The sequence below is a fragment of the Canis lupus genome, chromosome 15 (genome assembly GCF_011100685.1).
Source record: "Canis lupus familiaris isolate Mischka breed German Shepherd chromosome 15, alternate assembly UU_Cfam_GSD_1.0, whole genome shotgun sequence".
In the NCBI taxonomy this organism is placed as follows: Eukaryota; Metazoa; Chordata; class Mammalia; order Carnivora; family Canidae; genus Canis; species Canis lupus.
Genome location: NC_049236.1, coordinates 56172609 through 56198313, shown reverse-complemented (window position 1 = coordinate 56198313; position 25705 = coordinate 56172609). Strand labels below are relative to the sequence as shown.

Here is a 25705-nt window from a genome sequence, read left to right as displayed (position 1 = left end):
GTAATAATACTTTCTCTGGTTTTTATTTCTTAGACATAGACAGTTTTTAGGCTATGCTATACATATAATACTAACATATGTCCCTCTATACTCTAATCTCCCAATCTGGTAAAGTATTTTACAGAGTAAGAAGACTTAGATCCCATGGAATCTCACCTATGAAACTGTTTAGAGATCTCCAAAGCTGGATCTCCCAATTTTTTCCCAGTGTCTTGAATCTACCTCTCTATATTATACTGCATATTCATATACTGTAACAATGTCTCTTTTAGCAAACAGCACACTCCTTAAAAACATCAACTCTCTTTTTCATCCTTCTAACTATGTGCCAGGCCTGGCAAGTATTAGGTAGTCAATAATGTCTGCTGAATAAGACCAGTTTTTTCCAGTAGATGTTATACTTCTAATGAAAGTACTTCAGCAAATGTTATTACTTTATTACATGTGAGTATTTTATTAAATATAAAAGTAAATCAAATAGAGTTTTTATCTAGCTTGTCTCAAAAATCTGAATATAGAGGAATTGTTTTCCTCAGTAGAATTCCAATTTAATAGTGTAAGAAATAATTGTGATCTAAATTCCCCATTTTAAGCTTAAAAGATTAATTATTATTATTATTACTATTTTTAAATATATGTGCTGCTGGAGTCAGCATAATTTTTTTTTTTTTTTAAATAATAACTGAGTGAACAGCCTCCTTTCAACAGCTTGGCTCAACGATCACTTTTAGGGAAATATTCAAGAAGCAACTGAATCTATCAGCTATTTTTTTTCTCAAAAACCACAAGTCACATCACTAATGATAAAAACAAAATTGTTATCATTGGCAGATATTCCCGAACAGAGAAATGCTTGTTCTGACCTAGGGGGTACTGAGATGTGGTCTGAGATGGAAGCAAGCAGGACTCTGACAGTTTGGCCTGGAGGCACATTCACCAGCCTCAGCCAGTTTCTTCCTCTGTGAAATGAGATCCAAACACCAGCCTCACGGGCTGTGTAGCCAAGGTTATCTGTTTTGGGCTGATGCTCTGTAGTACAGATTCTGGGGCTTCCAGAATCTAAATAGATCCACTGTTTCAAACCGAGAAAAGTCCTAACCCCTTTGTAAAGTTCCTCCTTAACAAGGTGAGCTATTCTTTCTGTGGGCGAAAATATAAACCCGTTTCTTTGCTGCCCACTGGTCTGGTATCCAGGGCACTTAAATTTTACTCTTCAGTCAACAGGACAGAAATCCTTCATTTCACATTGTCAGCGGTGATCTTAGTGATGTAGCTACAATGCAGAGCCTGTTAAAACCTTAGGGGTGGCAAGTGACAGCAGGAATTGCATAAGGAGCATAATAACCCTTCAGTCCTATGGCCTCACTAAATATATCCATCCTCCAAATTTGAATTCTAGAAATCTGTACACATAGACAGCACCGTGCTGGCCGCCTGTGAAAATGACTTCACAATATGTTCATTTGCATGTTTGTTCTGAGGGTCAATATAAGAAAAGACCTGGGGGAGTAGAACATTCTGTGCTGTCGGTATTCTCAGGAACACCAGCCATCATGTTATTTAATGTTCCTCTTACAAATTAGGGGAGAACCTAGAGATGGCAGGCCCATTAATAACTATTTCACTTGAGACTGAAGGCTCCTGAACAGGAGGGAGGTACCTTTGAGAAACATCAGTTGAAAGACAGGAGGGAGCATTGACAAATTGTGACAACGAACATTGCTGACTACCTACTGTGTGCCAGGCACCTTAAATATTTCTCAGCTATGGTACCTTTAAAAATAGAGGAGAGCATGTAATTTGAGTGTTGGGATTTGTAGACAAGAGTTCAGGTTTGAACACAGCAACTTTGATGAGACAGGATATAGGAAAGAAGATTCAAAAACTTCTATTGCTCCAACTCATCTTTTTAAAGAACTTCAAGCTGTCACCACCAGTAATCAATATTTATCTAGAATGGTTGACATTCGCATTAGGATACAGAAGATAACTTATAAGATATGTAAAAGCATCTGGCATACAGTACATTTTTAGTAACGCTACTTTTACTTTTAATTCTCACGAATTGTTCTGCCAAAGGTACTGGATCTCACCATGGAAAAAAGTTCTTTTTCCAAAGACATTGATATGTCTACAGGTATTCTATTGTACTTAGTATTTTCAATAAGTTTAAGGACATTAAAAATAATATTGATTATTGGGAATAAATGTTGGTATTATGTATTTAAGATATTAATAAACCCAAATTATTCCATTAGAGACATAACGACATTGATATGAATGTCTCAGCAATGCCACCAAAGACCTCCATGTCACTAAATTCAGTGGGTGCTTATCAGTCCTCTTTTTACTTCACATCCCAGGTTTACCTGTCAACCCGTTTCTCACTCCATCCATTCTTCTATGTCATTTCATGTCCAATCTATTACTTGGAACTGTTGATTTTATATCCCCTCCCCATATGCTTTTCTCATCCATCAATTTTTATCCATCTTTACTATCATCACTTTAGTACCAGCTAGATTCACACCTCATCACTAGTAACTGGCTCACTGCCCTCCCTACATCTACCATGGCTCCCTTTGATTTTCTTCTACATGCTAGAGCCAAAATAATCTTTTAAAAATGCAAATCTTGGGATCCCTGGGTGGCGCAGCGGTTTGGCGCCTGCCTTTGGCCCAGGGCGCGATCCTGGAGACCCGGGATCGAATCCCACATCGGGCTCCCGGTGCTTGGAGCCTGCTTCTCCCTCTGCCTGTGTCTCTGCCTCTCTCTTTCTCTCCGTGTGACTATCATGAATAAATAAATTTAAAAAAAGAAAAAAAATTAAAAAAAAAAAAATAAAATAAAAATGCAAATCTTTTAAAGTTAACCCTACTAAAATTCCTACATTGGCTTACTCAACAGGTCACAATAGTCTCTGTCAATAGGACCTTCGAGACCCTGTCTACGGAAACTCTTCTACTTAGTGTAACCCTTCCATCAGAGCCACTAGGATTTATATTCGCATATCTTCTATTAGCTTTTTTTGCCTTTAATCTCTGCCTCAAATTGGGGGAAATTCAGGGAGATGCCAGCAGGTTGGCACCAATTCTCTAACCTCCATGCAAAGTGATTAGGAGGAAATTTTATGACTGCTTTCAGTTTCTGTGGAAAAATGTTTTTTCTCACTTCACATTCTGTAGCTATAGAATACCCTTATATTCCTCAGAAGCCTAATCCGTTTTAGGATGCCAGATCAAAGCCAAGTTATGTAAGGATAAAACAAATCTGATGTTAATGCCACGAGGAGCTCAAGATCCTTTATATATCATGATGTTTCTTATACAACGTCTAAACCTTATGTGTTTATTTTTTAATTTTTACTTTTTAAATGTTTATTTTTGTGAGAGAGAGAAGGAGAGAAAGCATACATGGGGGAGGGGGAGATGGGGGAGAGGGGTAGAGGAAGAAGCAGACTCCGTGCTGAGCAGGGAGCCGGATATAGGGCTCCACCCCAGGACCCTGGGAAAGTGACCTGAGCCAAAGGCAGATGATTGATAAACTGAGCCACCCAGGCGCCCTAAACCTTGTATGTTTAAAGATAGGTTGTTAGGTTCCATCTTTCTAATACATAGGGAAGTGGCTTTGGAGTCCTATCAAGCAACTTTCTTAACCTCTCCAGCCCTTAGATAAGTAAAACAGGATAATAAGATTACCTTTGACATGAAGTTATTTTGGAGGATTAACTAACATAAAGTATGTAAAGCACTTAGCAGAAAGCCTAGCACGTATTAATGATCAATACGTTCTAGTTATTATTTTAGTTTGTGATAGTCACAAAATCCATTTTAAGGAGGTCCTTTTAGATGAATCTAATTTTTTTTCTTTGGAGGAATGGAATACTAAGGATTTGAACATTGGTTTTGTTGGTTGAAATCATCGTATCACTGATATTGTTCTATCAGATAAATGCACATTTCACAATGCGTGAACTGAAACAGTTAAGATTAATCTTATTATTACTCCTCAGGAAAGGAATACACACCAACCCTCTCTTACTTGGTGTCATTGTAAACTAATAATCAATATCCTTTTTTTGATTACATTACTTCCAGCTCCTAGAAGAAGATTCTTATCATTTTGGGACTTTTCAGGCAGAAAGTTCACTGCACTATTTTTGTCTGTAGGATGATTTCTGTTGGTGGCAGAGACTCTACTGGCCCCTGGTGGCATCTTCATTGGTTCAATGCTGTACCTCAGAAATAATTACGATTATTCTTAGTCATAAATTTTGCAGGCAGGCAGAACTTGAGAGTTGCTTTTTCATTCTGATCTGTCAGAGTAGGGATTCTTAGTTGGGACTCTCTCCTACACACTAGTATCTCAACACCAATGCTTCCTCTAGGAGCAGAATCATTTTGCCTCCTTTAAGAGTCATGCATTAGGGCAGCCCGGGTGGCTCAGCGGTTTAGCGCCACCTTTAGCCCAAGGCGTGATCCTGGAGACCTGGGGTCGACTACCATGTCAGGCTCCCTGTGTGGAGCCTGTTTCTCCTTCTGCCTGTGTCTCTGTCTCTCATGAATAAATAAGTAAAATCTTAAAAAAAAAAAAAAAAAAAAAAGAGTCATGCATTAACCTCTTGAGTTCCAATTTTGCTGTCAGAGTTTGACTCAACAGACAAGATCCTGAAAGTTTCTCCCCAAACTCTGGTGTCCTTTCTGACTTCTTACCTGTGATGAAGGGGTTGGGTGTTACTTCAAACTTTTCTGGGTCCTAGTTAGGATCTCAGTGATCCCCAGTCTACGCCTGTATAAAGATATGAACTCAGATGTCTGAAACACAAGTTTTTTTTTCCTATTACTCCCTTTGGGTTCAATTTTGAATTGCCTACTCCAAAGGGTTGATAAGGTCATAATCTTTGCCAGTTTCTGGTATCTCACTTTTTTCCTCTTGGGATTGGATGTAAACTTGATAATGTCTAGTATGGTAATAAGTTTTGGGGTTGGGAGCCTCTGGGTCTCAAAGTCGTCTGTCAACATAGGCTTCTAATGAGACACTAGACATCCTACCTCGGTCATCAGTTGTCCAGGCCTCTGCAGAGTTCAGATTTCCCTTCTGCAAGCTCCTGAAGTGTGGAGGTCATCTTTCCTCTTCTGTGGCACACTTGGGAACACAGGGATATTGTTTTGCTCCCACTCCAAGTTAGGGCATAGGAAATCTTTGGGAGTTTGTCTAGTTCCCATCCATCTACTCACACCATTAATCCATACTCTCTCTGGGTCCTGCTGCCTTCTTGAGGCTACATTGGGGAATCTGGGTGCTCTGTTCCCGCTGCTCTCAGATCTCATAAACCTATCTATGGAGGTTTGCTGACTTCCTGGCGAACATGGTTCAGAGACTTCTCATCTCTGGGGCAGTGGAAATCTGCCCTGGCTTTGCTTCCCCTCCTCCTCTACCATTCACAACCCCCTCATTTTCCAGCATTGGAGATGTTTGAGTTTTACTATTATTATTTTTTGCCAGTGGGAAGCCATGCTTTTAAAAAAGATGCTTTGTCCAAATCTCTTGCTATGCCAGCCGGCTTTTATGTTCCTGTAAAACCAAGCCTTTTGCAACTCCAAAGCCAGGAAGACTCTGTTTTCCCCCACTCTGTTTTCTTTGCTGTTACGTGTTTCTCCTTAAAGCAACGAGCACAGGATACCTAGCTGCTTGTTTGGGTGGGGTAATAAGCAAAGATACTGAGAGAGAACATTGGGTGGGGGATGCAATCTGTTAATATTATCCTACCACACTTATGGGAAACAGAAATAACAATAATGATAATAATAGAGCTCTTAGAGCAAATATTCATCCCTCTATCTAGATGAAATTGTGTCCTTAGCCCTAAGAAATAGTACATGCTCCTTACTCTTTCTTTCTACACATAGACGAGAAGACTTCAGAATTCAGAAGCCCTATTTTAAGCAAGCAGACTAACCATGGGACAGGTTGTCTTCTAGGAAGATTTCCCTTTCCACTAGAGATCGGTACTAGAGTGGCTTTGAAAGGTATGATTCTGTTATTCAAGTTTGTTCTAGGAATACGACAGTTTATATAAAGCTGTTACGTTACTGTGAAAAATCTAGGCACAGTGAGAGTAACATTTAGTCTTTTACACCCCAAAACCTGTGTAACAGAAGAATCACGTTATATTTCCTGAGAATGCAGAGGTATCCTCACAGTACCTTTGCAGTTTTAACTTCCATTTCGGAATACATTGATACTAGTAATTATTTTAGTAAAGTATCAGCTATTTGTTTTTATTTTTTTTTAAATTTATTTATGATAGTCACACACACACAGAGAGAGAGAAAGAGAGGCAGAGACACAGGCAGAGGGAGAAGCAGGCTCCATGCACCGGGAGCCCGACGTGGGATTCGATCCCGGGTCTCCAGGATCGCACCCTGGGCCGAAGGCAGGTGCTAAACCGCTGTGCCACCCAGGGATCCCAGTATCAGCTATTTGTGATTATTAACTGCTTATACTGGTTGAGCGCTTACTATGTTTCTGATACTAAAACATCCAAATCAGTCTTCACCTAATGCTGCCAGTGCAGCAGGTGACACTTGATCTGGGGGCCATGAGTTTAAGCCTCACAGTGAGCACGGAGCTTACTTTAAAAAAAAAAAAAAATTAAACAGACAAACTTAAGGGCTGCATATCATAATCCTAATTTACAGATGAGGAAGCTGAGGCACAGAAAGGCTAAGCAATTTGTCCAAAGTCCCAAGTTAGTATCTTTAGCGATTGAATTTGAACCCCAGAAGTATGATGGTGCAGAAGCCCTTAACCATGTTCCCTAGTTAATCACAATGACGTTCCTAATGGTAATAATGCTTAGGAGGTTATGGCTAAAAGTGACAATTCCTGGACTGCTTAGCTAAAGGCTAATTTTAAGCTAGTAGACCAGAATAAGGCTTTTAATGTGAACTTATCATTTGGTATTTCTGAGACAAGGTGTAAATGACCAGTTTGCAGCCTGGAAGTGACCCTACACCGGAGAACAATTTATTTTGACTCCTATTCATCAAAGGACACAGAGGTTCTGTGCTGGGCTGACCTAGATCCTCCGGGAACCACAACTAATAAACACCATGGAATTCAAGGACATCAACTTATAAGGAATTAACATTTGACATTCATTTTAATGTACTGGAATTTGAAAGGATCAGCATGAAGCGCTGATAATCTTCTCAAATTACACATAAATATACATGGAAATGAAATCTCTTATTAACATTCTTACAGAAATCCTCAAGGCCATTAGCATTCTCTGGAACTCATTCGTTCATTCAAGAACATGTACTGAGCAGCTATGGGGCACCCGGGTGGGGGGGGGGCGGTGCAGCTGGTTGTTAGATCTCGGTTTCAAATATTCTTTTTTTTTTTTTTTAAGAGATTTTATTTATTAATGAGAGACAGAGAGAGAGAGAGAGGCAGAGACCCAGGCAGAGGGAGAAGCAGGCTCCCTGCAGGGAGCCCGACGCGGGGCTCGATCCCGGGTCTCCAGGGTCACGCCCCGGGCTGCAGGCGGCGCTAACCGCTGAGCCACCCGGGCCGCCCCGAGATCTCGGTTTGGACTCAAGTCATCATCTCAGGGTCCTGGGATCCGGCCCGTCGCCCACCTCTGAGCTCAGCCAGGGGTCCTCTGAAGACTCTCTCTCCCCCTAAAAAAATCAATCAGAAAAACAACATTTATGGAGCACCCACTCAACAGCAGTACTGCGAGTGTAGCGAGCTGCAAAACCGAATTCTCGCCCTCTGGGAGCTGGACTCTAAGGGCCGGGGACAGTTGAAATCGGTGATGAGCACTAGGGATGCGCCCCAGCGCTGAGAACCCGCCACTTCTCTCCACAATCAGCCTCTTACCCAGAGCGGAGTCTGTTCAAAAACAAAACAAAACAAACAAAAAACCAAAAAATTAAAATAAATAAATAAATAAATAAATAAATAAATAAATAAATAAATAAATAAATAAATAAGACAGGTATGATGCTCACACAAATTTTCCCATAAGGGGACAAGCACAGAGTTTCATCGGGAAAGGAAACTGCGCTCTCCCCGGGACGCTGAGCTTCGGAGCCTTTTGCCTCCCCCCCTTGATCACTCGTCCTGTTAATATATTTTTTAAATATTTTATTTTATTAATTTATTTAAGATCTTATTTATTTATTCATGAGAGACATAGAGAGGGGGAGAGACGGAGACACAGGCGGAGGGAGAAGCGGCCCGATCCCGGGTCCCCGGTCCCCGGGTCCCCCGGCCCCGCCCCGGCTGCAGGCGGCTTCCGACGGCCGCCGCGGACTAGCCCCCCGGGAGGTGAGCGCGCCCGGAGCACTCCGCGTCCGTAAACGACGCGGCAAGGGGAGCACTTCTCTTCCCAGTTTGCAGACGACGCAGCCGAGCGCCGCACAGGCGGCCGCACACCCGCGGGCGGGGGCGCCGGAGCCGGGGCGCGCGGAGACGCCGACGCCGGAAGTCGGGGCGCGGCTGCCGGAAGTGGGGGCGCGGCTTCCGCACGTCCCGCCGGAAGTGGCTGGTCAGCGCCGCCGCCGGGTGTGGGCGGCCGTCCACGAGGTTCTCCTGGGAGTTGGGTCCCGAGCGCGTCCGCCGTTGGAAATGTCGCATCCGTCCCCGCAGAGGAAGCCCTCCGACCCCGGCAACCCCAGAGTCTTCTTTGACGTGGCCATCGCAGGGGAGCGAGGTGAGCGGAGGCCGCGAGGAAGCCGGGCTTCCCGGGGGCGCGGGCGACCCCGAGGGTGGCGAGCGGCCGGGCCGCGGGTGACCCGCCGGGGCAGCGCCCTTGTGCCGGGGCCGTCGGCCGCGCGGAAGCTTCTGGAACTCTCTGGGTCGGGGATGGCGGCGGCCTTGACGCGGCCTCGCGCGGTTTGGGTCGGACCCCCCGCCGCCCTGCATCGATCGTCGGGCCGCCGTGAGGAGATCTCGGGTCCCACCGCGCCGCCCCTCACGCCACGCGAGACCCGCCTGCAGGTCAGAGCGGCTTTTCGCTTGTGGCTTTTCTGCTCGCGACGGAGCCGCGGCCCGGAGGCCCCGCGGGGCCCGTGAAGGCGCGCCCGGCGTTGGCCCCGGTTGCCTAGGCTACGTGCCCGACGCCGCGGCCCCCGACGGCTCGCGGAGGAGCGCGGGGCTCTGCAGCCGGCGTCCTCCGGGTCTAGAGCAGGGCAGGGCAGGGCAGGGCTGCAGGCGCCGGGCTGGGCACCGCAGGGTTCGCGCACCCCGTGGCTCGCTGGGACGCGCACGTGTATTTATACGCAGATGCAGTCTGTCCTGAAATTAGGGGCAGGTCTCTATTTCCCCCTCCTAGGAGTTGTCTAAAATGGGAACTTTCCCATCTTTGGCTTCAGCGGATGCGCTAAGGAGGTTTCGTGGAACACAAGGACTGCAGCTGCCCTCAAGACTCAGCCGGCCCCAGCCAGCCGCGCGAAGGATAGTTGATTTTCCCCTGTTGGTTACTTCCGGGGGGGGGGGGGGGAGATTTCGGAGTACAAGTAGAAGAAATTACCCAGAATTTAAAACTGTTTACTTTGTGGTGTCTCTTAACACGGGTGCTGATCTTCTGGCTGCTGTATTTATGATCCTTTATTAAGATGTAGGAAAATAATGGTTTCCCCCTCATCTAGATACAGGACGCTTAACATGAGGCTAAATTTGAGTATTAGAAAAATGACCAAAAAGGAGAACTTGATATCTTAGTCACTATGGTTCTACCAAGTGTCCTTTTTTTTTTTTTTTTTTTTCTTTTTTTAAAGATTTTTAGGGCAGCCCTAGTGGCTCAGCGGTTTAGCGCTGCCTTCGGCTCAGGGCGTGATCCTGGGGACCCGGGATTTCTCCCTCTACCTGTGCCCCCCCTCCTCTCTTTCATGACTAAATAAATCTTTATAAAAGAAAAGGATTTTTATTTATTCATGAGAGAGAGAGAGAGGCAGAGACACAGGCAGAGGGGGAAGCAGGCTCCATGCAGGGAGCCCGACCGAGGACTCAATCTTGGGACCCCGCGGTCACGCCCTGGGCCAAAGGCCGGCGCTAAAACGCTGAGCCACCCGGGCTGCCCCGCCAAGTGTCTTTTTCATTTGCTTATTTCGTTGCTTGTTTTGCATACTGACGTGATTTCATTTTTTTCTTTTAGTTGGTCGAATTGTCTTAGAATTGTTTGCAGATATTGTACCCAAAACTGCAGAAAATTTTCGTGCATTGTGTACAGGAGAAAAAGGCATTGGACCCACCACTGGGAAACCTCTCCATTTCAAAGGATGCCCTTTCCATCGAAGTATGTGTAAAAACTTTGAATCCGATTCTTCTAAATCTGTATAGTAGGAATTAGGGAAGAAAATACTAAGTGAAGAGTCAAAGTTAAAAATTACTGTTAGTCTCAGGAGGATGTTTGGACATTTGAGGCAGTAGCTCAGTTTCATAAAGCTTGGTCTGTGAACAGTGGAATTCTGAGAGGGTACTAGGGTTTGCTTAGAGAGAAGTGCACTACCCAGCTTCAGCAGTGCCATAGCTCTTCACTCCAGTGGGATCAAATTGAGAAGAAAGGATGTGCCATGATAAAGAAGCAGACTTTAGATAGTTTGACGCCTGGGGGCAAAATTGGTGTAATACGTAATTAAAAAATGACATTTCACAATCTTCATCACACTTTGTAATCATACCTTTGTTTAGTAATTATTTGATGCTTCCCCTAATAGATTGTAGGTTCTATGAATTCAGGAACTGTATCTTCTCATCATCTTGTCTTCAGCATGTAGTATATAGTTACTGAGTGGACACTCAATAAATATTTATTTAATGAATAAACAAAGTATAATCATGAGTAGTTTTTTTTTAAAAGAAACATGGAAAAAAACGAATTGATTTTTAAATATTTGAACTGTTGATTTACGTTCATGTTTAGTAACATGCTGAAATATACTGTAGAGTAGAGTATTTAGAAAAGAGTTGACCTAGTGGGCCTGAGACTGCTTTCCTTGGAAAGGTTTGCTTGCAGCGTGGCTATAAGCTGGAGTTTATGAACTTGGCACTGGGACCATTCCCTGAGTCATAAAGATGGTTTACTATGCCTGGATTGTTTGTACCAACACTTTGATTTATGTAGAACATCTGCTTCCCTTTTTGGGAGTGTGGAATTTTGGTACATGCAAGGTAGGGAAAAACTGCATGATCAGCCCTGATAAAAACTTGGGTTCTGAGTCTCTAACAGGCTTTCCTGGGCAGCGACATTGTGCATTTGTTGCAGCATTTTCTTTGCTGGGAGAAGAATGTACTCTCTGACTTTTCATGGGAGGGAGAGACTATAAGGAAGCACATGGATTTTTTTCCAGGCTCCGTATCTTTTTCTTTTATCATCTAGCTGTGTATCCTTTATTGCTGTAATACGACCAAATGCTGAGTCCCATGAATCCTAGGAAATTTCTCAACATGAGAGTGGTCTTGGGAACCTTTGACACCAAGTGATAATACTTGCTGAAGTCCTTCCATTATGGTGTCACAAATCTACTGGGAATAATTGGTCTTATTTAGTAGACATTAATGAGTAACACGTGTCTAGCCATGTGCACAATGAAAAACAATTGTTGTACTTATGGAATGGTTTTCTGGAAGAGCTAGATCATTACAGTATATGTGGTGATGTAGAGGTAGGGTCGACATGGTGTGTGAGAAGTTAGGAGATCCAACTTTGGGATCTCAGTGACAGTTATGTAGAGGGGGTGCCCTCTGAACTGATTCTTGGATTATTAGTAAGTGATTGGGCCCTAAAAGTACTTTGGACTCAGGCTATGGAAAGACTTTTAAGAGTTTGGAGTTGTGGGGATGGGTGGGGAAAGACAGGAGAGTGTTACAACTAGAGTCATGTTTTAGGAAGTTAACATCTTACTACGGGTTCATTAGTTAACATTGCTGGAGTAATCCATATTTAGTTTTTAATAGTTATTTTACTTTTTTTGTAGTTATCAAGAAATTTATGATTCAGGGTGGAGACTTCTCAAATCAAAATGGGACAGGTGGAGAAAGTATTTATGGTGAAAAATTTGAGGATGAAAATTTCTATTATAAGGTAAAGTAGACAAAAAAGCATGTTCATTGCTAATAAAGGTTGTTACATGTGTGGGATACTTGTTGGATTAAGACGCCAATAAATGTCTCAGAAGAGTGCTTAGATTTCTCCTTGTAAAAGGTATCATATTTGCAAATACGTTCTTTAATTTAGAAAAATTGCATCTACCCATTTTATTTGGCAAAAATACGATGGTTATGTCAATGTGATCCAGGTTTACACTCTTCACTAAAGCCAATGAGTTTTTAAGATTGGCCACCATATAGCAAAATTATTTCCAGGAAATATGTTCTCATTATCAGAAGGATGGTAACTTGTGCATCTTTATGCTTGAATTTGAAGAGCAACAAAACCATCGCTAATATCCAGGATGTCAGGGGATTTGAAAAGTAGCGGATATGATTAATGTCCAAGCTCCTAAAAGACATTAGTGGTGCCTGTGCCTTCTTATCTTCATTGTCCCAAGATGTAATCGGGGTTTATTGCATCATTCAAGTTGTAAGAATGGACATGTAAGTACAAAAGTATAGTAATATCTTTGGAAATGAGGAATATGAACAAGGTAATTAGGATAATTTGAAAAAAAATGTCATCGGTCTTCCAAGCAGTATTTATTGGCAGCATCTATATGTATTTAGTACTGGCACCAGGAGTTTATAAAAATGAACGGCCTTGAAGACAAGGAATTTATGATTTTATGGGGAAGACAAGATTAAAACACATGGGAAAGCTGAAGAATAATGTAATAATGTGCAAATAAATGCTAAATTGATTAAGACTTTCTGTATAATAGGAGGAAGGTGATTTATATATTGCAAATTACTAGGGGAAGACATTGAGGAGGAATGGGTATTTAAGCTGGGTCTTGCAGGTTGGCCAAGACTTGGTTAGACAGGAACTAAAACATAGATTCCAGTTTGAAGGAGGGATATTATTAAGAAGAGCACAAAGGCAATAGGAGGCTGGGAAATAGTTAATCTATTCAGTATTGTGGAAAAGCACCAAACTTTGGAAAGGAAAAAGGAAAGCTACCTGAAGGACAAGAACAGATTATGTGATTGCTTTAAAAGAAAGGTTCTATTGAAAGGACACGCAGTTTTTGCCTTCTAGAAACTTGGTAGCCCTGAGAGCTGAAGTTTTTGAGTTGGCAGGGGTAAAAGGCATTTTTGGTGGGAAGACTGACATGAAAGTACAACGCACATGGTTCAACAAAGAATAATTTAGAAAGCTTAAGGATAGAGTGGAAGGATGAAGAAACTCGGTTTCACAGAACCTTTGGACAGGTTGATGCCAAGTAGAAATTTGATTTCAAGATATTTGGGGCAGTTTCCTTAGGTCCTTCTTTGAAGAATGGTTCTTTGAAGATTCACGTGGGACGAAAGCCATAACTTTTGGATTCCTTTGAGATTAAGAAACTACCTAACAAAATGTCCTGTCTAAATTGAATATCCCATCACTGCTCCCAGTTTATTGATGTGTAAAGGAAGAAACCTAGTGTAGGCCCATAAAAACGGAAAGACTATTGAGTTCTCAGAAAAGAGAGCTTTCATTATAAAAAGGGGCAAAGTAGAATCATTAGATTTCCTTAATGCAGCATCTTCATCTTGAAGTTGAGAACATAAGCATATTCTCAAAATGGCTGCTCTAGAAATCTGCCCCCGCCTCGTTTCTGTTATTTCATTTGGTTTCATAAGTTTTTTTAAAGTCTAAATGATTAAGTACCCCATGTTTGTGAATTAAAGGTTGCAGTTTATACAGAATAACACTACATTGTTTGCTCTAAATATTACGGCCCACCCTAGTTTTATGTGAATGGCGAGTAAAAGAACAGTTCAGGACTTCTAACCTTGGTTTTCTTTTATTGATTTGTATTTCTACAGCATGATCAGGAGGGTTTATTGAGCATGGCAAATGCAGGCTGCAATACAAATGGTTCTCAGTTTTTTATCACAACAGTTCCGACTCCTCACTTGGATGGGAAACATGTGGTATTTGGCCAAGTAATTAAAGGAATGGGTGTGGCAAGGATATTGGAAAATGTAGAAGTGAAAGGTGAAAAACCTACCAAAGTAAGTAAAAAGTTACAGTGAAATACACTTGTTATCTTAATTACTGTCTTTTTTTTTTTTTTTAAAGATTATTTATTTATTTATTCATAAAGACACAGAGAGAGAGAGGCAGAGACACAGGCAGAGGGAGAAGCAGGCACTATGCAGAGAGCCTGATGTGGGACTCGATCCAGGGTCTCCAGGATCACACCCTAGGCTGCAGGCGGCACTAAACTGCTGCACCACCGGGGCTGCCCTTAATTACTGTCTTAAAGGAACATAAATAAAAGGATCAGATGATTATTAGCTGAGAAAATGTTAGGATGACTTTTGGCATAGAAGCTTGGATGGACCTGCCACTTTTTCTTGAAACTTTTTTACGGTGGGAAAGATAAGATTAGAGTAGTTTAAAAGGAGATTTTTATTATTTCAACTTCAATTTTGGTGATTTTTTTTTTTTTTTTTTGGTAGGTTTCTTAACTCTTCTATGCCTGCAAAACTTTAAATCATTATGTACACTAATATATAGTAGGAAGAGGACAGGAAACCAAGAATCCTGTCTAGACTCAGCCTTTTAACTGGTGGTTTGGGTTTGATCATGTTACTTAAGCTTTCTGGGCATGTTTCTTCATCCTATAATAAATTACTTAAAGGTTTAGACTAGTTTATCTAATAAGTTTATAAAGAGCCTTGTGTTATAAATGTCCATGAAATCACAATGACCACAATACTACTTAACCTAGTTGGCAGGGTTTTGAGTGGGAATTGGAAACTGAAATATCTGCGGGAGATTAGCTGTCATTCACTGCATGAAAGAAACAGTAGTAAAATTGAAAGGACATGCCTCACTTAAAGAAAATTACGTACAGAAGGATAACATTTTTTTAAGATTATTTATTTATTCATGAGACACACAGAGGGAGGCAGAGACAGAGGCAGAGGGAGAAGCAGGCTCCCTGCAGGGAGTGCGATGTGGGACTTGATCCCAGGACCCCGGGATCACGCCCTGAGCCGAAGGCAGATGCTCAACCGCTGAGCCACCCAGATGTCCCGAGAATGATAACATTTTCAACTTATCCTTTGTATACTGAGCTGTTAAATAGCAGTAAAACACTTTTCTAAAATAGTGACGTCATATTACTTGGAATGTATATAAGCGGCATTACTGTAATTAGAGCAGATAGATGGGACTCCGTCAGTCTGTCATTTGAGAAGTGACTTGGACAGTTTTGCACGTGACTTACAGCTGTTTAGCTTTTAAACCCAGACCTCTTGTTTTTAATCTCATTAATGTGATAGTACACCTCTACAATTTAGGATTATTTTTACAGTTGTGCGTTATTGCAGAATGCGGAGAATTGAAGGAAGGGGATGATTGGGGCATATTCCCAAAAGATGGCTCTGGTGACAATCATCCAGATTTCCCTGAGGATGCAGATATAGATTTAAAAGATGTGAGTACCTTCAGATTAGTCAAACTAAATTATTAAAAATAGTACTAAAATTTTGAACTTCTCATACTAATCTGTTTTAATGATAGAACCTAGCATTAAACCACATTAATTACTAAAATGCAACATATTTGTATTTTTTATACAGGTAAATAAAATTTTACTAATAACAGAAGACTTAAAAAATATTGGAAATACTTTTTTCAAATCCCAGAACTGGGAGATGGCCATTAAAAAATACACAAAAGTTTTAAGGTAATCAGTTTATTTTTAATTTATTCTAAGAACTTGTAAATTGAATCATAAACTGAAATCCAGACTTGTTTATTATCTTTGGCAAAATTACTTGGCAGAATAATAACCAGGTGTGTTGAAATAGTTGCATTTCTTTTATTTTGTCTAGCTGCTGCTTTTGAAAAATTACAAAATATGGGAAAGTTGAAATAGTATACAAATACAACCACACCTTCACCTCTTCACTGATTTTTAACTTTTGCTGTATTTGTTTTTGTAGGATCATTTTGAAAGGAAGTTACAGATACCTTGATGCTTTACCCCTAAATAGTTGGGATAACCTTGACAAATTGAAATACCCCTAAAATATCACCAATAACAATAATATCTAATATGTAATATTCACATTTCCCCAATTATTTGTTTCCTTTCTTTAGTCCAGAGTCCGTTGCATCATTTGGTTTTATGTCTCTCATGTCCTCTAATCTTACAACTCTACCTTCGATTTCTTGAGTCATTTGTGCCTTGTGGAGTCTCTGGTTGGTTGTCTTATGAACGCCGCCTGTATTTGTTGGATTGCTTCCTCAAGATCAGTTTGAGGCTAAATATTTTGGCAAGAGGACTTAGATCACTGGTGGTGAATATTTCCTGTGATATCACATCCTGAAGGCACATGTCACTTAGGCCTATTTTGAGTTTTGGCACTTGGTTAAAGGGGCATCAGCCAGATGCTTGTGTCCTAAAAGCTGCCTTTTCCCTTTTGTAAATGTACTTTGTGAGGCGATCCTGTGAGGTTGTATGAATATTCAGTTGCTAAGCTTTCTTTCATCCTGTGGATTTTAGCGTCATTGAAGATCCTTGCCTAATCAGTTATTATAATGATTTTCTAATTTTATCACTTACTCTACAGTTATCTGGAATTTTAATGCTTGAAAGGGCCTCCTTCCTTCCCCCACCCCTTTTTAGTATCGTTATATAGATCTGTATATATCTGAATTTTTTTAAGGTCTGTCTATTGTACTATCATTCTTTTTGATGTTCAAAGGATTCCAGATGTGTCCAGTGGAAGCCCCCTTTCCTGTATCCATTGGATGTGTCCTATTAGTCTGCGAGCACTTGTTTGCTTTTTGGCACAAGGTGTTTCAGGTTCATCTTTTACTTAACCTTGTTGCCAGATCTATTAATGGCAAGGAGCTCTGGTTCTTTTTATTAGGGGATAGACTTTAGAAACCAGATTCTGAGGGCCAGGTGTGCTCATTTCTGGGCCCTTTTCTGTGGGCAGAGCTAGGAATTGTATTAAAATACAGTTCAGAATCAACACTGAAGGGTTCTTCGCCTTGCCTCATTCCAGTTCCCTCTCCCACAGTGAGAATGTTGACCCAAACATAATTACACTGGAAAATACGTAATAGAGACCAGAGTTTTAAAAAATGGGAAATGGTAGGGGCCCCTGGGTGGCTCAGTGGTTGAGCATCTGTCTTTGACTCGGGTCGTGATCCTGGGGTCTTGAGATGTAGTCCTGCATTAGGCTCCCTGCAGGGAGCCTGCTTCTCCCTCTGCCCCCCCACCCCCCCTCTGTCTCACAAATAAATAAATAGACACAGGCAGAGGGAGAAGCAGGTTCCCTGTGGGGAGCGTGATGTGGGACTTGATCCTGGAACTCCAGGATCACGCCCTGAGCCAAAGGCAGCTGCTCAACAGCTGAGTCCCGCAGGCGTCCCTGGTGAATGCTGTTAAATTGGTTTCTTTGAATGCTTTGGGGAAAAAGTTTGAATAAATAAAAATCAATCTTAAGGAAAATAATATGATTGTGATCATTAAGAATATTAACATTAGCTTTTTTCTTTTCTTTAAAGATTTTACTTATTTGGTAGAGATAGCGAGTGCACAAGCAGGGGGAGAGTGGCAGAGGGAGAGGAAGAAGCAGGCTCTCTGCCGAGCAGGGAGTCCGACGTGGGGCTCTATCCCGGGACCTCAGAGCATGACCTGAGCCAAAGGCAGACAAACATTCAACTGACTGAGCTACCCAGGCGCCCCTAATATTAGCATTTGATGAGCTTTTTAGATCAGAAATGACATAACACTTATGTTCCCTTTATTCACCTATTTTCCAGATATGTGGAAAGTTCAAAGGCTGTTGCTGAGCAAGCAGATAGACTGAAGCTGCAACCTATGGCTTTAAGCTGCGTGCTGAATATTGGTGCTTGTAAACTGAAGATGTCAAATTGGCAGGGAGCAGTTGACAGTTGTTTGGAGGTGAGTCTCTTTGACGTCAGATTTTTTTTTTTTTTAAGATTTTTAAAAATTTATTCATGAGACACATACAGAGAGGCAGAGACAGAGGGAGAAGCAGGCTCCCTGTGAGGGGCCGATGTGGGACTCGATCCCTGAACTGGGATCACGTCCTGAGCCAAAGACAGACGCTCAACTGCTAAGCCACCCAGGCGTCCCGACGTCAGATTTTTTGAAGGAGTTGGATTATTTATCAACTTGAACAAAAGCAACTTTATATGTACATTAATATATTTTATTACAGAGGACTTGAGACTCTATGAAACATAACTTAAAAGTCATTTTATCTTTACATTTTTGGGCCTTCAATTCTTCCTGTTAATCCATTCATTTCATTGATAACATTATGTAACTTAATATCTCTGAAGATACTTTTCCTTTTTCCCTCAGAGCACATGTGTCAGCTCATTATTTACTCATTGAACATATAGAGCGCCTGTTATGTGCTGGGCACTGGAGGGCAAAGCCAGGAATGATTAAGAAAACGGGTTGTGGAACCAGTCAGCCCTGGTGTTTAAAAAAAAAAAAAAAAAAAATAAAAGACTTGGTGTTTTTTTTTTGTTGTTAGATTGCTGTCACTAGCTTCATGATCTTGGTTAAGTCCTAATTTTAGAGGACTTTATATTTTATAAAGTCCTTTATATTAAATGAAAATAATACTTGCCTTACAGGATTGTTACCAAGATTATATAATATATATACCATTTAGCACAGAGTTGGGCACATGTTAAGCACCTAATAAAGATTAGGTGTTTTAATTAAAAGACTCTTGTACTCTTTTTTTTTTTTTTTAAAGATTTATTTAGTTGACAGAACACAAGCAAGGGAACAGCAGGCAGAGGGAGGAGCAGGCTCCCCACGGAGCCGGGAGCCCAACCTGGGAGCTGGATCCCAGGCCTCCGGGATCACGCCCTGAGCCAAAGGTGGACACTTAACCTCTGAGCCACCCAGGCACGCCAAGACTCCTTTTTTTTTTTTTTTTTTCCAAGACTCCTGTCTTAAGGAACCTTTCTTTGGGCTGAGGAGGGAGGCTGCTTCAAGTTAGGGTCACCTGTCTCTGGGGACATCCAGGAAGACTAACTGATCAAACCAGATGGGTGGCAGCATTACCTCCTGAAATAGGGCAGTTATGACATGCTCCCTATTGTATAGTTGAAGAATTTTCCAAACTGAACTTTCAGTGTATTTAGAAAGACCACCCCCAGTGCTTTTTATGGATTTTGCACATGAAGCTGTGTGCTTAAATCCCTGTGCCCAGAGCAAGTAGAAATCGTGAGATCTGATGTGTCTGGCTGGCTCAGCTGGGAGAGCACGGACTCTCCATCTTGAGGTTGTAAGCTCCAGGCCCTTGTGAGGGGTTAGGATTAAAGAAGAAAGCTGAGATCCCATTTGGTAGGATAGCTAGAATAAGGGAGAGGAATACACTTAGAAGGGAGCACGCAGCAGAGGAAGAAACTAGCCCAAGGAAAAGGTGGGTCTTCACTCTGGATTTTTTTCAAGTAGGCTCCATACCCAACGTGGGGCTGGGTCGCATGGTCTACCGACTGAGCCCGCCACAGGTCTCACCTCGGGATTTCTGGACTTTTGTGAGGCAGATAACATACCTTTTTCAGTAAAATCTTAGTATCGACTTTAGAAGATGTGACACATTCTAAAATGTTTATTTCACAGGAGAGACCTTTTCAATTTCACTTATGCTCCTAAAAAAACCCCTGGGTGGCTCAGTGGGTTAAGCATCTGCCTTCAGCTTGGGTCATGATCCCAGGGCCCTGGGATGCAGCCCCACATCAGGCTCCATCCTCAGTGGGGAGCCTGATTCCCCTTTCTGCCTCTCCCCATCCTTGTGTGCACTTGCACACACGCTCTTTCTCTAAGAAATGAAATCTTTCAGAAAAGTGTTAACAAATTTTGATTCGTAATAGTTTTATCACGTAGGGCCCAATCAGGAGACAGAAACTATACAGTAATTGGAAAAGAGGAAGTTTAATATAAAATAAGGGGATTGGAATAATGAGGGAATGGCTAGTAAAGAGAATTCTAAAGGATATGGGAAAGCAGATACATACACATAGACCAGTCACACCCCTAGGCTAGGATGGAGGCCCCGAGGAAGAGGAACCTTTTTTATTTATGAGAGAGAGACACACACACAGACAGAGAGAGAGGGAGGCAGAGACACAGGCAGAGGGAGAAGTAGGCTCAGGTAGGGAGCCTGACGTGGGACTTGATCGGGGTCTCCAGGATCAGGCCCTGGGCTGAAGGTGGTGCTAAACCGCTGAGCCACCCGGGCTGCCCTGGAAGAGGAACCTCTTGACTGCCCCTGGGCTGAGGTCCAGACCTCACTGGGGAGGGGATGGCTGTGACTTCCTAGGTGGCAGAGAGGTTCACGGGCCACCGTGCTTAGGGAACTCTGCTGCAGTGAGCTCTGCTGTGTGCTGTTGACCAAGCTCAGTGCAGGACTCAGAAGCACACTGGAACCTGGAGAGAAACAGCTTTTCTCGGCGATGTCCTTCTAGCACCCTCTACTGACAAAATGCAACGTGCCAGCTGGCAGAAGAAATTTGCAGGGTCCATCCAGCTCCTTTACCGTAGAGCAGTGAAGAGTCGATGTCCTGACAGGCAGTAAATTGAACTCTAGTACATATATTTAATATTTAGATAAAAATATAATTTTTTTGTAGGCTCTTGAAATCGATCCATCCAATACCAAAGCATTGTACCGGAGAGCTCAAGGATGGCAAGGATTAAAAGAATACGATCAAGCATTGGTAAAATTTTGTTCTACACTTTAATTTCTTTACAGTCACCTTCATAAATCATATATCTAATATTTCTTTAAACGTTTTTTTTCAATTAAAGGCTGATCTTAAAAAAGCACAGGAGATAGCACCAGAAGATAAAGGTAAGTTGGCAGTTTTTATGGTAAAAATTCATTTTGTCTTGTAAGAATTTATTGTCATGAACCATTGTACCCTTTGCCACTTATTTGTTCAACAGATACCACAAAGTGCCACTTACTGGCACTGACCTTCCTGCAGCCAAGTCAGGGTCCCTGCCCTCAACGAGCTTACATTCTGGTTCCTTTTCAGAATACTGATTTTCACACATTCAAATACTGTTTTTCTGTTGTATCATTTGAGATCTGATTCCTATTAACTAATTGTAGTTGAAAACACAGCACTGAAAGCTAACAGTATTTATGATGCATTTAATGTCTGGGACCATTCCTTAAAGCAGAATGAGGCCGTAATACAAGTATTCTAGTTACTGGATGTATATTTTAGGAAAGCTTTGAAAAGTTAGGACAAAACTTAGTTTTTCAAATACGCCTGCTACAAATAGTGATAAGAGATCTAGGTACTGAAATACGTCCCGGTCTCTCACTGCTAAAGTACAACAGGGGAGGCACTCAGTTGCCTTCTCTAATGGGGAGACAGAAGGCAAATCTACATAGAATTCAGTTAGACTTTCCTCAGTTGAGAGAGTTCTAAAATTCTCAAGTGTTCTAAAATTATGTGGTTTTTGTGTTTGTGTGATTACTTTTGTCAGTGAAATATGTTCTTAATTGAGCTCAATTACTTTACAGAGAAGAGTTTTTATCAGCAGGGAGGAAGAAACTATCCTACTAAAACATCAGTTGGGCATTCTAATTTTTTGGATGTTTTGAGAAATAACTCCTATTACATATTTATTTTACAGCTATCCAGGCGGAATTGCTGAAAGTCAAACAAAAGATAAAGGCACAGAAAGATAAAGAGAAGGCAGCATATGCAAAAATGTTTGCCTAAGAAGAAACTCGGTTTTACTTAAATTTAAATATGCATTGGTTGTGTATAAAGGCAATAAGAACATTTAAAGGCTTTGTCTGTTGATGTATGATCCCTGATGTGTTTCCTTTGATACTTCAGTTTCCCATTGTTTACAGTTTAAGAATACTGAAAAGAATTCACTCTTAACAGTGTTACAGAAACAGTGAAGTGGATTTTTTTAAATGCCTATTTGCATTAATCACAAAGAATAATGGTATCCAATGTGTTCCAACACATCGTGTTGAATAAACAGGATTGTGACTTAAGTTTGTATTGTTTCCCTTAATTCTTTGATGTATTTCTCTGTGGTTGGTTTTTGCTGATGTTTTGTTACAGATATTCAGGGGTCGGCAAACTTTCTCCAAAGGGCCAGACAGTAAAATATTTTAGGCTTTGTGGACCATGATCATCTGTCACAACTACTCATTTCTGCAGTTGTAGCCACAGAGTCTGTAGGCCATTGGACATCCTCGTGTCCCAGTAAAACTACCCATGAGAAAAGTGGTGGGCTGCCTGCTGACCTCTGGCCTAGAATATACATTTATACCTGAACTCTTGAATTTGACAAGTCAAATCTGCATTAAAGGCCAGCAGTGTATTTGCTACTGGTACTGAATCTTTGAATAAACAACCTCATTTGTAAAGTTTTATGTAGGAGAAATACTCATAATTTTTTATAGGACAAATTTAGATTATAGGTATAAAGTTTTTATTTCATTGATAATTTTATGAACATTCTGATGAGTAATACACGGTAAACTATTTTGACACCTGTTGACTTCTAAATATGTAAAGTTACCTTGCCATACATTTTAAGGAAACTATCAAACGTGCCGCAAATGCAATCAGTTGCAGTTTACATTCCATTGTAAGCAGGTCCTCCACCACCTTCAGGTACCACCCAGTTAATATTCTGACTTGGATCTTTAATATCACATGTTTTACAGTGTACGCAATTCTGAGCATTTATCTGTAACCGAAATCCATCACCTTGTTCCAAAGGTACAAATTCATAAACTCCTGTAAGGAAAAATAAATAATATTGTGAAGTACCTATTTTAACTTTTAAAATACACAAGTTAGAAATTGAAGCCCTGGAAACAGCTACAGAAACCATGAAGGTTTGTTTTCTGAATGTTTACTCGTGAAGATCACGAAGATCTTGGTGTGTGCTATTGCTATTAGTATAAATATCGAGAAAAGCAGAAGGTGCAGCAGTATTTGAGTTCCAATTTTACGTGTGTGTGAAACTGAAAAGACAAATTAAAATTAGCGCCAGTCCTTATCCTTCAAAGAGTTTACACACCAGCGTAATGACAAATGATTTAAAAATAAAACAAAAGCCCGCCAAGGTCCCTACCCTCAGGGAGCTTACATTCTACTCGTCCCTCCAGAACACGCTGGCCTTCAGACGTCTGCACGCCAGTCTATGGTATCATTGGAGAACCAGTTCCCATTATGGTTCTAGTTGAGATTCATGAAATGCTAAACTATTCATGATGAATTTAATGTCTGGGACCATTTTTTGAGCTGATGTGGCTGTGCCCTAGTATTTTAGTATGTAATTTTGTGTGTGTGTGAGAGCGAACGAGCAGTCATGATAACGGATTTAAGTCGTGAACATGGAAAGGTATTCAGTATTCCATGATCCATATCTTGGTCTGGACAGGAAAGCTTTTTTTTTTAACTTGACCTGGGATCAAGGGTTGGCCGCCTGATTGACGGAGCCACCCAGGCACCCCAGGAAAGGCTCTTGAGAAATGACAATGGAATCAGGCTTACCAAAAAAAATCCCCATTGTCTTAGCATTGCTAGAGTAAGAACCATAAAAATGAGTTTTCTAAAGGAAGCTAGATACGGGGGGTCATTTACAATTATCATGCAATGGAAGGAGAAATTCCTTAAAAGAATGGAAGCCTATTTCCACGTGGTTAAAACAAACCTGTGTGTGAGGGAGGGGGGAAGGCACAGGACTGACCTGCAGGGCAGAAGCGCTGCTCCGGTCCATCGAATAGGGACAGATTTCGATTTACGGGGATACTGTCGTCCCTTAAGGTTAAGTGTGCTGGCTGGTCATGCTCGTGGTTAGTACCACTCAGTGCCACAGACGACAGAAGGTCAAAACTGATCTGTCCATCTGGTTTTGGATACTCAATAGGTGTGCAGTCCTTGGCTGGCTTGAGCTGATCAGAGTCAGAACCTTAGTTTTGAGGAAGATTTTGAACAAAAATGTAACATGAATGTAAAAGTATTTTCTCAGGCATTTTTATGAAAACTTGAGAATATTATACTTCAGTTCCCTTATAGCAAATGATAACACTATTATGGACACTGAATTTATTATTTCTCTAATAAAACAAGTCTGAAACATTGAAAAATTCACTGTATTAATCAATCCCATCCCTGAAATTACAGAGATTTTTATTTTTTTTTTTTAAGTAAAGTACCCCCAATGTAAGGCTAGAATTCAAGACCCCAAGATTAAGAGTTGCACACTCTACTGAATGAGCCAGCCAGGCACCCCCATTCATGAGTAGCCGGGGTAGGTGAGGATTGTAACAGTCATACTCAAATATGTCAGAATTACCTTTGTGCTTTAGAGTCCATGGCTCCATTCCTCTAAATATCCAGTAAAAGATTCCAGTGTAAATCATCCCGCCATATACGCCCAGTATTCCATGGCAGGACGGCCTTATATTTCTAACAGTATATAGCTCTTTCCACACCCATGATTTCTTTAAATTGTCTTCATACTCAGTTACATGGAGTCCTTTTATTAAAAACATGAAATGTTTTGTGTCAAATTACCTTAAGTATAAAATATCAAGGTATTGCGCTACTGAAATATCTTTTTTTGATGAATGAAATCTTAAATTTAGTAGTCATGTAAGATCACATTTGAAGACTCTTTCATGTATAAATGTTGGCATCTTCCAAAAAGATAACCCTTTGATACATGTTAACAGGTGGTAAGGCATTTGATTTCTTAAACTTAGTTTAAGTTTAAGGAAAATTAGTTTCAAAATTCAGTGAACCTGAAAAGGCTAAAGAGTTCATGCTAACTATAAAAGTGAAAAAATTTTTTATAATTGATTAAATGAAACACTTCCACCTGTTACAGGTTGAATTTGTCCCCCCCAAAACATCATTTTCAAGTCCTAACCCCCAGGATCTCAGGATGGGTCAGAACAGGGTCACTGCAGATGTAATTAGTTGAAGTCATATTGGAATAGAGTTGGTCCTTAATCCACTGACTGGCATCCTTATGAGATACAGAGAGGAGAGAGAAGATGGAAGCAGAGGAATGTCAGACTGTCAGGAAGCTGGGAGGGACAAGAAGACCAAAGACAGGAAAGAGTAAGGTCCTACCAATACCCTAGTTTTGAACTGCTAGCCTAGAGACTCACAGTAAATTCCTGTTGCTCCATGCTGCCCAGCTGGCGGGACTCTGTCGTGCCAGCCCTAGGAAATTTATAACAACACCGAAACTTGGTGCATGCGTTTAATATTTAATGGGATAAACTGGTTCTTAAGTCATTTACTCTGTAGGTTCTACACTTTCCTGTTCTGGCTCCACTCCCTTTCCCTCAATCTAGTCTTGGTGACCTTTGTGCTCCAGTACCTATGGATGTGCCGCCACTAGGAGTACATGGCGTTAAGTATGACTTGTGGTCCCAACAAGGAAAGAGACGTGGCAACAGAATTAGAAAAAAAATTCCACTAAACAATTATACTCCTGCCTTTTCTAAGCTCTATCTCCTTCCTCTCTCACAC

General features: G+C 41.3%; 2 protein-coding genes and 2 long non-coding RNA genes across 4 annotated transcripts in view; 2 read left to right on the top strand and 2 right to left on the bottom strand.

Annotated features, from left to right (window-relative positions):
• LOC102157159 overlaps window positions 1–7110 on the top strand; it is a 33427-nt gene extending 26317 nt beyond the window's left edge. Inside the window, exons 5-6 of the long non-coding RNA XR_005370946.1 lie at window positions 5910–6029; window positions 6979–7110. This is a non-coding gene — a long non-coding RNA (uncharacterized LOC102157159). The remainder of the gene's footprint in view (window positions 1–5909; window positions 6030–6978) is intronic.
• A 398-nt stretch (window positions 7111–7508) lies between these two features.
• Window positions 7509–8396, bottom strand: LOC111090121. Its single transcript, XR_005370947.1, has 3 exons — window positions 8022–8396; window positions 7891–7902; window positions 7509–7688 (listed from the first exon to the last, which is right to left on the bottom strand). It is a non-coding gene; the product is annotated as an uncharacterized LOC111090121 (long non-coding RNA).
• Window positions 8397–8542: 146 nt separating this feature from the next.
• Window positions 8543–22197, top strand: PPID (peptidylprolyl isomerase D). The gene is made up of 10 exons (XM_038559112.1): window positions 8543–8725; window positions 10169–10309; window positions 11991–12097; window positions 13978–14166; window positions 15477–15599; window positions 15745–15851; window positions 17945–18086; window positions 20804–20890; window positions 20982–21024; window positions 21822–22197. Exons 1-10 carry the CDS (start codon window positions 8641–8643, stop codon window positions 21908–21910), a joined length of 1113 nt encoding a protein of 370 aa, XP_038415040.1. The 5' UTR covers window positions 8543–8640; the 3' UTR covers window positions 21911–22197.
• A 417-nt stretch (window positions 22198–22614) lies between these two features.
• ETFDH (electron transfer flavoprotein dehydrogenase) overlaps window positions 22615–25705 on the bottom strand; it is a 28669-nt gene continuing 25578 nt past the window's right edge. Inside the window, 3 exon segments of the mRNA NM_001290090.1 lie at window positions 22615–22951; window positions 23910–24131; window positions 24519–24701. Coding sequence (NP_001277019.1) covers window positions 22788–22951; window positions 23910–24131; window positions 24519–24701 — 569 coding nt within the window. The 3' untranslated portion in view covers window positions 22615–22787.